Source organism: Colossoma macropomum, unplaced genomic scaffold (genome assembly GCF_904425465.1).
Source record: "Colossoma macropomum unplaced genomic scaffold, Colossoma_macropomum, whole genome shotgun sequence".
NCBI lineage: Eukaryota > Metazoa > Chordata > Actinopteri > Characiformes > Serrasalmidae > Colossoma > Colossoma macropomum.
In genome coordinates this window covers 24663450-24681206 of record NW_023494800.1, presented here as the reverse complement: position 1 = coordinate 24681206, position 17757 = coordinate 24663450, and the positions used below count along the sequence as shown (strand labels likewise).

The following is a 17757-nucleotide window of genomic DNA, read 5'->3' as shown; positions in this document are numbered from 1 at the left end:
CCCAGTTAGGTGCAATCAGTTGGTTTTGCAAGAGATGCAAATGTTTTTTTGTCTCTACCCAGAAAAGACACCAACAAAACTGAGAAAACTCCTTTCTTGCATTGTTATATTAGACAACAAAAGCATGTGGAATTCCCTGAGGTAAACTCTTAAACATGTGGTTCACCAAGTGTTGAAGACCCCAGGCAGGTGTAAGTCATTCTGACACCGCAACGCTTAGCAGAGCTTCCCCTAAATGTAGGCCAGGGCCTTCTTCAGTAGAACAGCAATTTGCCCATTGTCCTGCTCCCTTTTGTCCTGCCCTCCAAGAGGACTTCCTCTATCATATTTTTCCCTGTGTCATCTGCAAAAGTGTGTCCAGGTTCTTCAGTCACACTTCTTGTGTAATTAGTATACTTCCCTATTCTGCCTACATAATGGCAATGCTACAGGGTTTTTTTTAGGTCCTGACATTTATGGCTTGAAAGATGAATGAAACAAAAATTCCATGTGGAAATGTGACACACTGATGAAACTGGACACTGTAGTGTTTGGTCAAGCTTTTTAAACAGCAGCATATTTTCTACATAGTGTATACTTGTGATGTTCGATAGAAGGCGGCCTTAAAAGAAATCAGGCACGTGTGACCACCTGCCAGTGAGGTCATGTATACAACAAAAAGTCCATGTGTGAAATGGGGTCTGACAGCCTTTTGTTGATGCTGTAACCGCTAGTTATTGTGCGTGCAGTTCAGTGTTGGGAATTTTCTGCTTCTCTCTCACCTACCTATAAATGAGAGTGAATTCAGTTCTTCTGTCAATTGTTCAGTGTGTTCACAGAGGAGGAAGCGCATTCTGATTAGACAGAAAAGAAGGTAGGACAGAGTTTGGTTTATATTATTTAAATCTAAATGACGTTTGTATAATATACAGTACATAAAATGTTTATTGTCACTGTACCGACAAAACTTGGTATCTCCAAAATGGTGACTTTACAGGAGAAGGAAAATAACCTTTTTAATTTTGAATGGAAGTCAATGGATTTTTGAGCATCTCAATTGATTCATTCATCATGGAATTTTAACACGTGCATGCACACACACACACACTCACACACACTCACATATATATGTATCATCACGGTAGGAACGAGCTCTTATTGTACCATTTTTGTCGTTTTTATTGTTTTACATGATTTAAAACTGTCAACTGCTCTTTACATTCAGTGTGTATTGCATCATAAACAGACCAATAGAAACTTTTCAGAATGACTTAGAAAATATTGTTGCATCGACTTACATAAAAAGTAAAAGATGTTTTTCCCTTCTGCTGTAGTCACAAATGAGGATTTAAGAGGGTTTGTTCTTCTCTACAGCGACAATATGTGTACATCCATTATTCCATTAAATATAATATCATTTTATACAAACTAGAATTCAATCTTGTAAGGATGACAGTTTTTGTCATTTTGTCCTTTAGATGAATTTGATTTTCTTCTTCGTCTTACAACTCACCCTTCTTCATATGGGAGGCAGCAAGTCACTCCAGGTTATCAAGCCAAACGGTGATTATCTTTTAAAGACATTTTAGCTTTTTAAGCTATTTTTATCTTAGATTTATTGAGAAAACAAGCTGTTAGATATATAGGTATCATAAATGCTTTATAAATCTGCAGGAACTTTAGCTTATATAGAGTTTAGGTTGAGAACAAGATGTTTGCTTGAAGATCTGATGTAAATGTATAATTGTAATTGTAATATATTTCTCACTGAAATGGGGTAAATGCATCATGAAGTACATTTAGTCATTATTCATCCATCATAGATAGATAGATAGATAGATAGATAGATAGATAGATAGATAGATAGATAGAAAGGTGCATATACATGTTTAAAATGAGAAAATGAAGAAATTTTAGATGTGTCCAGATTATTGTCTAGAATGATGTCTAATTTTTAAAGTGGTGATCAAATCTTGAGCCAGATAACTTCACAAGAAATGACTATGAAAAGGTAATTATAGCATAACATTTATGTGCTTTATAACACATAAAAAACCTAAAAACTCCTAAAAACCCGAAACTCTTGGGGTCTAGTTTCTATTATCTCGATCACAAGTAATCTTTGAATGAAATAACAATAAAGAATAAAGTGATTCCAAACTTTTGAATAGTATTTTAAGACAAGCTAATTTCAAGACAAAGCAAATGTGGGCTTGAATGTGTGTAACAATGTACATGTGGCAGAACTTGCAATGTGGTATAGTAAGATAAGGATGCCATACTGTAGTTACAGTAGAGCTGTTGGTCTCATGAATCAGTCCAACTGTTTGCAGTTATTGCTTTGGAGGTGGATGGAGATGCAATGATACAGAAGACTGAGGTTCCTTTACGCTGTGGGGATGAGCTTGAGGGAACTGAGATTCACTGGCGATGGAACGGACAACACATTCCCGCAACGGGTAACAACATAGAAGTCACCATCCATGCCATGCGGGGGGGCAACTTCACCTGCCACAGTGCATCCGGAGATGTTCTGAACCACACGTTAGTGCTGGTCAAACCAGTGGACTTTAAGAAGGCTATTCTGGCAGGCCCTGACAAAGGTGAAAAAGGTAAAAGGACAGCTGGGCAGCCGGTGCCTACAGATATTCACGCTGTTGAGAAAGACCAGACTGTACAGACTTCCCAAAACTTATCTCTGCTTTCTACCCAGAATTCATTACCTGCGTAGCAAGAAACTTCAGTGGCCCGTTTCATTGTTCATGGGAATGGAATTCAATACGGAAAGGAGTTGTGGTGTCCTTCAAAGCTTTCCGGTAAAGGAAGGATGATCATTTTATTTGGGAAAATACAGATTGGCTGGAATTGTAGCCTATATCTGATTCTGTAAGTTTACTAAGTAGTAAGGGTGAAAAATGCATTGATATATCATAATGCATTGTTATTAGTGTAGTGCATCGATTATGAAGTGTCAGAACTAATTGTCATATAATATAATTGTATTCAATAAAATAAGCTGCATTTTTATTAGCTTAGCTATATGCATTCCACTACTGTGTTAATAGTCCCTTAACTGTAAACTGTAAACATGTACACAAGTTTATGTAAAAAATCTATTGCCCAGCCTACTGAGTTACACCTCTCTTCTTTGAGTGAAAATGTCAGTTTGTTGAAAATTAACTTGCTTAAAATGTAGTGCACTCTTATTGTTTACAGTGCAGTCACATCTGTGTATTTGGTGAATTCATTATAATCTGAGAGTTTAAAATGCATTGGACTGAACTGTAAAATGAAATGGGAATGTTGTTGAGAACTGAGAGATTTACATCCTTACTAAGTAGACCACCTTTCTGCAGGAACTCCCAGCTGATCAACTGTACCCTGGACCCTAATAACACTGGACTGACCTGCAATGAACAGCAGTGTCCGTACTCTGAGGAGGTCACTCGTGTCAACCTCACCCTGCTGGTCCGCAACGATTACCGCTTAGAGGAGCACCTAAAAGAGTTCTTCATCCATGAAATCAGTAAGAGCTTCAAGTGCCACCTTCTGGACAGTGCTGTCTTACACAGAGTGTGAACAGCCTGAATTCATAGTGGGAGGGAGGATAAGATGAAGCTTCAGAAAGTGAAGAAAACTCAGTTTCAGTTAGCAGTAATATTAAATATAATATACATATATAAATATATCTATAATATTAAAGAATTAAAATAGAAGATGTACAATTAAGTATCTTAAATGTACTGAGAGACAGCTAGATAGATAAACAGATAAATAAAAACAGTTAAAAAAATATAAATTAAAAATAATATATAAATTATGCACTAAAATTTGCATCAGATGTCAGATTTAAGTGTAGATCTGTGGAGAAGGTGTTAACTTATTTTCACTTAGAAAATTAACAAAAAACACATGGTGGGGGGAGGTATTCAAACTATACTGTTTAGTCTTTTCACCTTGTGTTACTACACACTGGGATTTAAATGCAGTAAAACAATTCGATTTTTTTCCTCATAAGTACCCAGCACTAAACTTTAAGCATGCTAAACATAAAAAGGAAGCTTTAATCACATTTTAGGCACATAAGACTTTCAAAAAAGGCCATTCAGAAAAGGCTAATGATCCCATAAGCAGAGAATGAACCAGTGTAAAATCACTCAGTAAGTGGATTTACTTCCTCCTTTGTTCAACTGTAGCCTTAAATTTTGCAGTTGCCCGGCTTCGATATCATCCCTGCTGGGAAAATTGTTAATGGCAGTACTTTGCTATGGAAATATTTCTCATTGGCAGGAACAGAGGAGCCTGTAGGGGAAAGAGGGTAAAAGAGACAGAGCTGATTAACCGCGTAGCTCCTCAATGAAAAGTGAAGCTAGGAAGAGATTCACTGTTCATCATCACAACAACTCATGACCCAACATGACTAAAACCACACAGCTGGTGTGAAGTTAGATGTTGACCTAAGAATTTGAAGCATGACCTGATGATTACTGGTCCTAGAAGTTATTCCTGGAACCCTGCAGTGCTTTAATAGGAAAGAAAAAATTGTTATTAAGTATAGAGTTGTTAGATTCACAGTTTGCCAAAGTGATAACTGTGGATGGAAGTGGGGGATGCAAATACTTAAACACACTGACCATACACAGCTGTTCAGCATATGCATTAAAGCCTCAAGGAACCTTAATTCATATTTTCTCTTTAAGTAGGTTAATCTTGCTCTTGTGGGCACACAATATACATGAATAACTTTCCAATGTCCACTAAATGACCAACATATTTCACCAACATTCTCCTCTTTTGGTGTAAACTGGGCAGTTCTTATCTTGCATAAAAGCTGACGTAAGCAGTACCCTCGTTTATCATTCTCAGCACTGCAGTAACACTTACGTGGTGGTGGTGTGTTAGTGTGTGTTGCGCTGGTCTGAGTGGATCAGACACTGCAGTGCTGCTGGAGTTTTTAAACACCTCAGTGTCACTGCCGGACTGAGAATAGTCCACCAACCAAAAATATCCAGCCAACAACGTCCTGTGACCAGCGTCCTATGACCACTGATGAAGGACTAGACGATGACCAACACAAACTGTGCAGCAACAAATGAGTTACTGCCTCTGACCTGACATCTATAAAGTGGACCTGCAAGGTGGGTGTGTCTAAGAGAGTGGACAGTGAGTGGACAGAGTGTTTAAAAATCCCAACAGCACTACTGGAGTGTCACTGCAGTGCTGAGAATGATCCACCATCTAAACAATACCTGCTCAGTGGTGGTCCTGTGGGGGTCCTGACCACTGAAGAACAGGGTAAAAGGGGGCTAACAAAGTACACAGAGAAACAGATGGACTACAGTCTGTAATTGTAGATCTACAAAGTGCACCTACGTGATAAGTGGAGCTGATAAAATGGACAGTGTGTAGAAACAGTACATTGACGTTCTCTCTATCTTGCAGTCAAACCAGACAAAGTGGACATTGTGAAGACCGAGGACGATGAGTTTGAGTGGGAAGTCCCCAAAACGTGGAACACGCCGTGCACTTTCTACCCGCTCCAATATGAAGTGAAAGTGCTTGCTCATCGCAGGGACTGTGACCATTCTGGAAACCATTCAGAGGTGAGGTCATGTCCTGTACATGTAGTAATTCAATACTGATATACTGACCTGCAGATTTAAAGGTTGTGTCCAAAACTGCATGTTACCACACTAAGTAGAAAGGACAGCACCATTAGTGCCTTCAGTAGCGTAGTATATAGTAGGGTTTCTCAACCACTGGGTCGAGGACCACAAGTGGGCCGCAAAGCACCCCTTGGTGGTCCTTGGACCTATACTGAGGGGGGTCAGTGGTCTGTAGGGGGCCTGTGATAGCACTTTGTCATAAAAATCTGTGAAAAAAGAATTGACAACAATAAAAACGAAATATAAAAAGTTTTCAGACAACATTAATACAAGCACCACAAAAACAGTGGACAAAGGCAGCTTCAGATTGATGAGCTTCAGTCATGTGTCTGTGAGTGAAACGTGAAGTCAGGGAGGGTCTCTGGGCTAGCTGAGCTAGTTCGGTGATAGGTGGGGTGGGTGAAATGTTTATATGACATGATGAATCCTGCTTAACATGATCAGGCACATGAGCTAACATAGTAAAAAAGGTCAATTTTGATTTTGGGTTGACTGAAATTGATAACATGATTGATAACTTGAAAAATAAGGTATAGAAAGCCAGTACGAACAAATGAATGAACGGAAACAGTCGCTTTTCCAGTGCTTGACTCTGCAAATGTCTGACATGACGGCGATTCAGTTTGATTACGATTCTTTACGAAACCAGTGCATCACAAAACTTCACAACCATTCATACATACATACATCATCTAAACCGCTTATCCTTCTGGGTCACGGTGGGGTGCTGGAGCCTATCCCAGCTGTCATTGGGCGGAAGGCAGGATACACCCTGGACAGGTCGCCAGTCCATTGCAGGGCCACAACCATTCAATTCATTCCAATTATTTTGGTACAATACATACAATACACCAGTCAACACTGTACAGCTTAAAGTATTTTGGGAACAACAGCAAGTTATGTAAAACAAATAAATAGCTATTTGATCAGTAAGATCAGTCACCACTTTTCAAATATGAGGTATGCTGATATTACAGCTCCGTTCATCACCAAACATTTTGTTTTTTCAGCTTCCTACAAAGTGTTTAACCTATACAATATTTGCATAATGTTGGTATTATTTTATTGATCTGAACTAAGACTTTTTATATTAGTGAAGTGTTTTTGAACGGTGGCGTAACGGTGATGAACGGTGGTCTATTATTGTCAAAATCGATGCTGTTGGATCACCACATTCAGACGTATCATAACCCTCATATTATCTTTTAGGTTAGTTTGACCCCATTCAGTGTTCAACATCTCTGAATAAACGATTGACATCATTTTATTTGCTTCAAATTTATATCATAAAATTAACATGATAATGTTTTCAATGTCCTGTACACACTTTGTAGGCATCGGTGTTCTTTGGGCCCAATTTGACCCCAGGCTGTATTAGCTTTGGTTGTTTTGGATGAGAGTGAGGTCAATATAACGTGCTATCTTATCATCTTTAAAGTTAAATATGTTCCCTCTGCCTCAAACCTCTCCTAACCTAACATAACCAAACCTGTAGTAGTGTGAGAACCATTGATAGTTCACACGACATGGGGGAGGGAGAAACAGAATTCCCACCCGAGTGTTGATATTTCCTGGAGGTTTAACTTGCTGGGGTCAAACTGAAGGTCACAGGAGGGATATAGTTAACTCTTATGTTCTTAAACCTTTTTGAGGATCAATTGACCGTTTATTATGAATGCTATGAAAAGACTGTATTTTTGTCATATCCTCTAGCCCCACTACACCAACAAGACACACTATAAAGTCACCTCCAAGAAGAGTTATACTTTCTGTGTGCGGGCCCAGGATTTCCTCACCAATCAAGCCTGGAGCGAGTGGAGCCAACATAAGTAAGTGCTGTTCTGTAGCTGTCAAGGCTCCCTCATGGCACCATACACATTCAATGCCAAGTTGAATATTGACTGCATAGAGTCCAGCTAGACACCTACCTTGGACCTTGCTCTCACAGTACAGGTCTTCTGTGGTCCACTGGCGTTTGTGTTTACACCACATCTTGACTTATACAGGGAATGACCAAAATATATACTGGTCAATTTTTGGTTTTAATATACTTTATCTGTCACATTACAGGGTCAACAAGCACAAGTCAGAGAAATAAAGGTAAGAGCCAATATCCACTGAATTTCGAGATTGAATAATTAAACGGTTATGATGTAAACAAAGTCGTTCACAATAGCTTGCTGTGAAGTGCTCTGTTCTAGAGAAACTTGAGCTCTACAGTAAATGGAGTCAGAATTGTTTACAGTGGTGGTGATAGGAACCAGACGTCCAAAGCATTTAATGCTTCTAAACGCTCCCTCAGAGAAAGCCATTAAATAAAGTGGTGGTGATGCTGCCTGATGTCTGAGACATTGTTTTATGATAATCTTGAATTTTGTAGACATCACAACCACTGGTTACCATCATCACCACTGTAAAGAAATCTACAATGCACTTTTACACCAAACCACTCTGAATGGCTTTGTTTACATCTCAATAATAGAACAATGAAGAAATGTTAAGAAATCCTTGGAGCTTAGGTTCCATGTTGGCTTCACTTTGTTAGAATGTTATGCTTTCTAAATGCTATTGCTTTCTGAATGAGGCCCCACTCAGCCAATTCTTTTCATCTCAAACAGGTCTGGAAGAAAACATTTCACTTCACCCTGTGATTCTGAACCCTGTTTGTTTACTCATCGCTTCTATATATAAAACATTCGTTCACCCATATCCACATCATTTTTATACTTTATATCTACAAAATATCTGAAGAATGTTAATACACACTTTGTGTAGTTGACTGAAGAACTTAATATTCAAAATGAATATTTTCATATGTTATATTTAAGAGGAAACTACTGTACTACTGTATTTATCCAGGATAACTGTACACACTATGTTAATGATGTATTGTTGTATGACATTAAACTAACAGTCAAGACTCATTATAAAATCATTTCCATTTTATTTACACTTGAGTTGCATCCATAAATTCAGTGCTCACATCTGTTCAAATGAATGACAAAATACACGACTAGGGCCACGAGGGGACAACTAGCGACTTGAGGTAAGTAAATACAGATGTTAAGATTCCAAATTCCATCCAAAAAGCAAACCAAAAACTCAAAATACAAGTTTCAATGTCACATAGGTATAAAAATGTCAGTCTTCAAAACAGCTTGTTCTTGCATTTAATTGCTGGCAGACTCAAAGTCAAGAGTCAGAAAGAAAAAAATCAGAGCTGGCAATCAACACAACCTTAATGCTCAACAAAAATAACTCTATGAATGAGTTAATAACTAAATCAATAATAAATATCTCATAGTCCAACTAGAAAAAACAGTTATGTAAACCTTTAGATGCCTGTCCTCCAATTAGCGTACCATTTTTGAGAAACAACTCCTGCTACTGCGCCTTCTGACAAGTGACGGTAACACTTCACTTGAACCCTGATACATAATACTGACATAATCATGTCATTAACAACAGCTCGGCATCTATCATGACCATTACGGGTAACAGTAATGGTGCAGGGTTCAAGTAAAGTGATACTGAGATTACCCAAAGCCCAAAAGATGTCTATAGAAAAAGGAAAGAATCCAACAGAGTGGAAGATTTTGAGAGATGTAAACTTTGTGCAAGCACATCTGATTCATAACATTTCAGCTTTGAGGACGCGTAGTGTTTTTTAACTGACGTCCAGGCTTAGAGGCAAAGAAACATCATATAACAAAAAATAATAAAATAAAGAAACCTCACATCTTCAAAATGGTAGCTATTTTTTTGTTCACTTTCGAGTAACGTTTGGGCCATTCCTGTTGGTCCGTTCATAATGAATAAGGGTAGCTAGTGTTTTTACATGCTGTAAACAAAATAATAATAAAAAATGGGGTTATGAGGTTTTGATAGGACAGTGGTGACGTTTCTTTTAACTGAAGATATGCTTGCGAACTGATAAGTTGAGTTAAAGAGTTCAGTTTAAATAAATAAGTTTACCATAAAGGGAAACTAATGCTGAAAATTAGACATTCACAATAATATTGGAAACGTATTGGTATCAGTAGATAACTGCCTAAAAACTGATCAGCAGTGGTTTAGATCTGACAGATTTTTCAAACTGACACTGGTGTACTTATTGTACTCTGGAAGAGCTGAATGTTAAAGGGATGCTGGGCTTGGGGTGTTAAAATGTCTGCATTTTACAGTTTCTCTGTGATGCTAATTCAAGTAGTTGTGGTCCCAAGTTCTAAATCTTTATGTACCAGCATCAGCAGATACTGTCGTATGCAAAAGTTTGAACACCCCCAGTGAACCTGAAAGTGAATATACGTTAAAACATCCTCTACAGGAGATTTAAATATGGCATTTTAAGTGCACAGTTTCCACATATTTGCTAAGTTTAACATATTGGGAAAATATACAACATTAAATGTGCCATAATGTTTGCACAGCTCACATTTTATGTTTTATTTTATCCGAATATGTTAAATTCAGCAAATAAACAGTAACTGTTTATTAAATTGTGTCCTCTGTAAATCAACAAAACTGTCGAAAGTTTGATAGGGGCACCCAAACTTTTGCACACAACTGTACATGTACATGGAAAATATCAGAAAGCAGCATCGGCCTGCAATTCCAATATCAGTGCAGTCCTATTCAAATAGACCCCAATCCATAAAAGAAGTGCCTGGGTTGCACATTAGATGGTTCCTAAAATACTACAGATATTTAACTCTGAACGCTTAACCTATAAAGAAAGAAATGCTAGGAAGAGAGGAAACTCTGACAGTAGATCTGGGGATTTGTAGACGTAATTGCACTTGCACTAAGCAAGACATGTTGTTGTTGGCCAGTAAGCACAACGGGGAAAAATTCAGGCTGAACTCAGTGACAAAAAGTATAAAATAAACAGGGCACCACTTCTTATACCTGTACCACTGTATCATTCTGTTCACCGTCTGAGTTGATCAGGCAGGCTCAGTACCTCAATACGGCATTCAGCCCGTATAATCTGACCAGCAAGCCAGTAGAAAAGATCAAGGGAGGGAAGACGGTCATGCTTGTGCTAGCTACAGTTGATGCAGTTATTTGCTTAAAAAGAACAAGGTGTGACTGTGAAAGTGAATATTTCGAACCTTTTTTTTCCCCAGGAACAAGAGAGCATGGAGAGATGAAAGAGAAAGATGGCCTGTAGGTAGGGGGTAGTTTGCTGAGGGCTTGTGGGTGTCCAGCACCGCTTGTTCTTGAGGAACGGTCAGCGCTTCTAGCTTATGTTGAGAACTTCACTGACTCTGTTTCTTTGAGAGGTACCTGCAACAACACAGTCTTATTAAATACAATATACACTAGTAACCCAACAAATAAGACTATAGCAGGGGCGTCGAAAGCTTTTGCCTTGCGTGGCCAAAGTATACAAATAAGAAAGGTAGGTAGGTTTCAAATGGAGTTTTTAAAAACTTGTTTTATAACATTACACTATACTGTGTTATCAAAATAGTTCAAAAAATATAAAAATCAATAAAAGCAAAATAAGAATTGAATAAGATATATATAGTATAACAATGAGTTTGTTCTCTTATTGGGTGAGGGGGTGGGGTTAGCGGACAACCCTGGACTGTCACAATTAGTACGTAATCGCCATACTGCATTCATTTCAACTGATCGCAATTATTTTCCACAGTTGTTAGGCTGCCTTTACATGCTGAAACTTTAATGCAACTAGTTGCATGTTGTGAGTTGCATGTGCATTTACATATCTGTTGCATTTTTATTATCTTTGTATATTTTTTCAGCTTTAATTGTCATTTCTCTAGAGTGCTTTATAATATATATTAGTTTTTTTTTATTTGTTGTGTGTACATTAGGCCTTTAAAAATAATGTTTAATTGGCCATTACTGCTATATTTGATGCCTCCCTAGTCCTAGAAGCACAAGCTCAACAAGGACTCCATCACGGCCTCCTGTTCTGTCATAATTTTATCATTTGGATTCCAAATAAACCGAGAAACTCGTTTGTGGTGAAAAAAAAGAACTTCTATTTTATTTGCTTGTCCACTGATGCAGTAAAATCACTTTCACTTGAACTGATGTCATTTTATACAATCACATGACACATTATCATTGTTTTGATTCGCTGAGATGCTTACAGCTGTTGTGGCTGAGTTTCAGATCAGTTGCAGGACGTTTTACATTAACTCAAGTGCCATTTCGTTTTGTGTAGGTTTCAAGCGACTAAAGTTGCATTAAAGTTTCACCACAATAGGCTTTGAGCCTAAGTTTCCACTATCACGTTTATGTTGCAACAAATGGAATGTGTATTGGGTCGAGGCACATACATGTAAATAAAAAAAGCAGAAAATGCATTTAGTGAAAAATGTCACGGGTCTTAGAAAAACAAGAAAATTTGTAAATTCCAACTGGGGCTAAAACACCTTTAGAGGGCAGCAGTGAGTAATGTTTGTTTATTTGAGCTCGATCTCTGTCTGTTGTCTGCTGGGAGCTACTGAGCATCGACAGCTGGAAGAAAAATAGCTAATCAGACAATTTGGCCACTTTGAGCTTGTACTTTAATAGCTGTAGACAATGAACAAAAAACTGTTATTGGCGATTATTTATTTGGTGATAAATTGTCAGCTAAAATTTCATGATTGTAATGGTCCTATTAAAAACACTAGCACTGAGTACCAAAAGAACACAGTTAAAATGAAACTTTGGTGAAAAACCTATTTCAGTAGTTCAGCTATGTGATACACTTTTATTAATTGGTATGTAGCATGTACGTGTAACAACTTGGCATGGTTTGATGATTCAGGCACGTTGTTTATACATTGCTAATTGCGGGAATATAAGCTTCCATTACTTGTTAGCTGCATTAGTCTTGTGGATCCAGTGCAAAACTAATAAATTAAACTTCAGACAACACACATGTTACATGATTGACTACATTTAGGCAACAAGTACATTTTTTGATGAACTATTGCCTTTAGGTTGGTCTTTAAATGTCCAAAAACCTACATGAGAGTGTAAACTAAATAACTATTAGAGCAGAACACAGTCAGGTTCTCCTGCACACCTACCTTTCCCAGTGTTTGTGATTGAGTCCTGAGAAGTCATCTAGCTTGGCAATCTCTTTTAGATAATGAGAGAGCTTGAGAAGCTCCTTGTCTTTCTCTCTGTTTAAGTGTGCCTTCATAAACGGCCTAATCTACAAATAAGAGAGAGTAGAAAGCATATTAAGCATATTAAGGTTTTCGTTTAAAACTGAAATGTTATCTACCAATAACACACATATGTAATAATGTGCAGTCGGAATACGTTTCTCATACCTTCAGTCCATTTTGTGGATTCATGAGGAAGTTTCTTCCAATGTCATCAAACATGATGGTATTCTTTCTGTTGTAAAACTCACCATACTTTCCCCATATTACTCCAAGTGGCTTCACCTGAGAGAACAAGAGCGTATTAGATACAGATCTAAGACAGACACTTATCTATAAGGCTACGTTATACAGCAAATAAAAAAAAATCAAATTGGTCTTTTTTTCCCTCAGTGTTTTAACAATGGGAGTCAGACAAAACTAATAATCTTTACTGACAGAGATGGCATGTCAGATATCTGACAAACAAAGGAATGAATCTGATTCAATTCTGTAACAAATCTAGCCTGAAATCGCACACACTTAAACTGTGTGATGTGGTGTGATGTTAGGTGTGTATTTCGTCCTGTGGGGTAGTAGAGACGTGGGGTTTGCTGTGAGCACGTCGCTACCCTACTTTTAGATGCTCATCTTAAGGCTGCACTATGTAAGATTTGGAGATCTCTCTGGTAGAAATGTGTCAAAGAACATTTTGTAATGGACTTCTTTCCCTGAGTGGATGAACCTGAAGATTGCGAGTGTGTTGAAAGAGTATTTAAAGAGAACTCAGTCAAAACTTGGTGAAAGACGTGTCTTTCAAGGATGTAAGTGAATGCATCATATCTTCATCATAGATATGATGATAACATGCAAAGACGTATGACGTGGTCCGAAAAACTCCTGAGAACCCTGACGCTTCTGACTTTTAGGGACTTTACATGGTGACTTGACCATATTGTAGCTTATTTTTTTCTCCTGACTCAGTAATGCTACTTTTCTTTCTTTTAACAAAAAAGTGAAGTGCCTGTATTAAAAATAGCAAATTTAAATTGTGCCCATCTCTACTTAAAACTAATACACAAATAAGGCAGTGAAATGTGACTGAAATGAAATGCTTGTAAAGTGTAACTGTACAGTTTAAGTGCTTGAGCACAATCATTTGCTTTAGATTGGCTGAAAAAGGTCAATTGCAATGTAATTGTACTGTAATACGTCACCTCCACAATTCCTCTTTTGGGTGTGTGCACTGTGATCATGGCTCCACTGTCCAGCATGAAGGTTATCTTGTAGTTGGGGTTATCAGTCACACCCAGCTCCTAAAACAACACACACTGATGAGAGACATTTTAAACAAAACATCTACTGTCACTAAAATTTCCACCCCTACATTTTATATGATGAAGACATTAAAATAGAGATTCAGAACCAGGGTTCCAAAACAACATTCCTATACTCTGGAACGAATAACTTGTTGGACATACTTTCATTTTGGCGTCGATCCACTTCATGCTCGTAGCAGCTGAAAAGGAACCATAGAGAATGAGGTGAAAGGATTCGGTTTAAACTGTATCCAACACAAATAACACAAACCCTGAATGAGAGCACAACAAATCACTGTTGAGATGGCAGAGTGAGCACTGCTGTGGGCACGCTCTCTCTTCATCTTATGACAATCACACTACTATGATGCATTAGGGAAACTGGGGGCTGGTTAGTCACTCACACCAGATGACGATGTCGTAATCCTCATAAGCAGAGGTGAGAAACTCATGGAGGAAAGGCCTCATGAGCTCCTGCCCCGTCTCTGCACACGACTTGTGATCTACAAGGAGAATTCAAAAAAATCCACAATTGCCAAAAAATCTCAGGATAACTGTCCAAGAAATACATTTTAGTACTGCTTAAAGGAAGCTTGTCCTGCAGTTGATGCAGAAAGCACAAAAATACACAAAATGTGCACAATTTCCCCTCTTACTCCAAAGATGATTTGCCAAGATATGTTTGCTGTATAAATGTTTACACACCACCAATTAGTACTGTGCAAACTACGTGCTTAAGTAACCACACACTGTATTTTATTCATACAATCTCAGAAAAAAAAAGGTACTAAACGGTCACTGAGGTGATACCCGCAGCACCTTTAGTTAGGAAACGTAACTATCATATTTTAGACTAATTACATTTTCTTAGTTGTATTGACTCTACACACACTAAGATACACAGTTGGACCTCAAGACCACTGTTGTACCTTTTGAGGGTACGTTTACATTGTTTGTACCTTGATAAACAAAAACATACCTGCATTTTTTTCTGACCGAGTATGGCATGTATCCACTTGCAACTTTGCCTTGCAACATGCTTTTCATTTCAATGGTGAGCTCTGCCGCATTGCATGGTGCGTGATGGTTTGTGGCGTTGCAAAATGTACCTCATAAAAGTTCAGCAGATTTAACTTTATGCAAATGAGTGCAGCTGGTTTATCCAGTAGACCAGTCTTCATCTCAAATGGCAAACAAAACATACAGCTTTATCTAAGGACACAGAGGGGAAACCATGGCTCTCTTTCTTCAAGTTTATGCCAGTTAACTGTAATAATTAGGGACGTAGAGTCAAAGAGTCAACAAAATCATCAATCAGCCAATTCATTGTTTTTATTATGGCTAAATTTGCTTTGCAATTTTGTGATAAATTGTATCATTAATCAATCACTTTTTAAATAAAATCAGGCACATAAGTGCACTTGCATCGTATTTGAATGCTGCTGCTAGACCTGTCCTAAAATGTTGTAGCTAAAACGCCAGCTGCTTCTTACTTCGATGTAGTGTGTGGATGAATGGAGCTTGACTTATGTTATTTATGAGGTCTTACCAAATAGTGTGTAGTCAACATCCAGGACAAGTAATCTCTTCCCTTCTCTTGGTGGGTTTAACTCCTCCACTTTGTACTCTTTGACACGACGTGCTATCTTAGCCAGGTTCTCCTCTCTGAATGAAACATCGCAGACATTTATAAAAGACAGGAGTGGGTAAAGAGGTTAGTAGGTCAAAAATATTAAAATTTCAGGTAATCAGGATGCATTTGCAGTAACTCACCTGTTTTCCACCTCAATCACCTCCTCTTCAATGTCAAAGTCATTGACCACATCATCGTTTTCAGGAGGCGGGGCCAAGACGTCTTCCTTCAAGAGAACATAAAAATGAGGGGATAAAGCCAAAGCACTGCTACTCAGCTCACTCCAAAGAAAATCTGCCACACACTTCGTTTCCAGTTTTTCAACAGTAAATCATATAGAAGTCAGTTTTGCTTTTACAGGGAACAAAGTTTAACATTAGACTAATATTGACTAATACGGGGGACAATATCATATTGACATATCCTCATATATACATGCACCTCTACAGCTGCTTTGCAGCAGATTTCCTGAAACCTGATAATGGCTTTAATCTGATAAGAGGCATTTTAGTACACAATATAGTTGGCCACTTGAATAAATCTGATAACTGGTGAAATTAAGATAAAGGTCTTATTATAAATGTGCATGTAAAGCTGTCCTGTCCATCACACAAGACCTGGAAACCTACCAGACTTTCCTCTCTGCTGCCCATCATCATGATCTTGGTGTTTGGCTTAAGCTTCAAGGTGCCCAGCTTTGTGTCATCATCTGCCGGCTTACCTGCAAGCATAGAGCTCCATGAACTCATCAGCAATCCAAAGTGAGATATATATATACACATGTGACAGAGCAGCAGTAGCAGGAGTGCCATGTGATTATGCTGATGTCTGGCCTTTCAGAGATTCTCTTTACCTTTCACCTTCAGGCCGAGCAGCTTTTGGCGCTCAGGGAGAACTCCTGTGAGAGACTTGATTGACTGCTTGAGGTCCAGCACTGTGTCCTCCTCGGACAGGGAACTGATGGAGTACTCCTGCCCGCCCCACTTAATGATGACTGACACAGACATGCTAGTGCAAAATCTAAGGGATTAAAACTTGGGTTATTCCAAACAGTGAGTCATTTTGCGAGACGTCATTCATTACAGTGCTGATGCAATGGATTAAGAAAGCTAGTATGAAGTAGTTTGCTTGTGTAAGAATATAAAAAGCAACCTTTTTCTGCAGGACGGTGGATCTCTTTAGGTCAGAGTTACCAAAAACCTTCAGCTGGTAGGACTGAGGGGGTCCTTTGTATGTGACAAAAACAAAAGAGTCACTGAGTCAGACGGATATTAGCACCATATCTGAAATAAATCCAAACAAAGCAGTTAGTATTAGGATCACTCTGCTCAAAATCTGAAGGAATCATTTCTGTTATTGTTTAACTGAGCTTACTGAGCAGTGTTGGCTTAATTTATAACGCTATACCGTATATAAGGAGTATGGGGGGAGCTAACTAGCTAATTTGGCCGTGTATTATGTTACTTCAGGACCTCCTCTGCTGTGCTCACTCAGTATCTTAACCGCTACCTGAAAGAAGAAAACTGAACTGACAAAGAAGCAGAACCTCTGTAAGCATCAGACACCAGGCAACCTTGTGCTGCTGACATTATTCACTAACCTGAGCTTCAGCTATACAAGCCCCTATTTTCAGTGCTCGCCTCTCTCCATCACTATGTGATGCGGTTACAGCAGGAGAGACGGATAATGCACCGTGAATGTTCGCTGAATTTTTACATTATTATTTAGAGAGATTTGCCACTTACATCAGCTCCAGTTCATTCTATGTTCTGCAGATTTTCATGTCTCATTCTTCCCTCCGTTTTCTCCTTTACTGCGACACGAAGCCATTTTGCCCCCTGTTGGGCTGGAGAGTGGGGCTTAACTGTCCCCATACATATGCAAACGCATGTCTGTCTAATTAAACAGATATGTGAATAATAACAAATGTAACACACTCTCACACACACATATGTATATATATATATATATATATATATATATTATTATTATTATTAATTATTATTTTATTTATTTATTTATTTATTTTGCTGTTTTTGAGATCA

General features: G+C 38.2%; 2 protein-coding genes across 3 annotated transcripts; one reads left to right on the top strand and one right to left on the bottom strand.

Annotated features, from left to right (window-relative positions):
* The first annotated feature begins 796 nt into the window (after positions 1–796).
* il12bb (interleukin 12B, b) lies at positions 797–8558 on the top strand. The gene is made up of 9 exons (XM_036588058.1): positions 797–853; positions 1458–1542; positions 2313–2591; positions 2693–2795; positions 3336–3505; positions 5422–5582; positions 7359–7474; positions 7716–7745; positions 8264–8558. Exons 2-8 carry the CDS (start codon positions 1458–1460, stop codon positions 7741–7743), a joined length of 942 nt encoding a protein of 313 aa, XP_036443951.1. The 5' UTR covers positions 797–853; the 3' UTR covers positions 7744–7745; positions 8264–8558.
* A 14-nt stretch (positions 8559–8572) lies between these two features.
* Positions 8573–17566, bottom strand: ublcp1 (ubiquitin-like domain containing CTD phosphatase 1). 2 transcript variants are annotated; one of them, XM_036588055.1, is made up of 12 exons: positions 17458–17566; positions 16865–16995; positions 16566–16732; positions 16342–16433; positions 15853–15938; positions 15629–15744; positions 14484–14582; positions 14242–14279; positions 13978–14076; positions 12950–13066; positions 12701–12828; positions 8573–10934 (listed from the first exon to the last, which is right to left on the bottom strand). In XM_036588055.1, exons 3-12 carry the CDS (start codon positions 16717–16719, stop codon positions 10907–10909), a joined length of 957 nt encoding a protein of 318 aa, XP_036443948.1. In that variant the 5' UTR covers positions 16720–16732; positions 16865–16995; positions 17458–17566; the 3' UTR covers positions 8573–10906. The 2 variants fall into 2 exon arrangements, with proteins under 2 accessions (XP_036443948.1, XP_036443949.1); XM_036588056.1 differs by having other exon boundaries at positions 16865–16938; positions 17458–17544.
* Between the last annotated feature and the right edge of the window lie 191 nt (positions 17567–17757).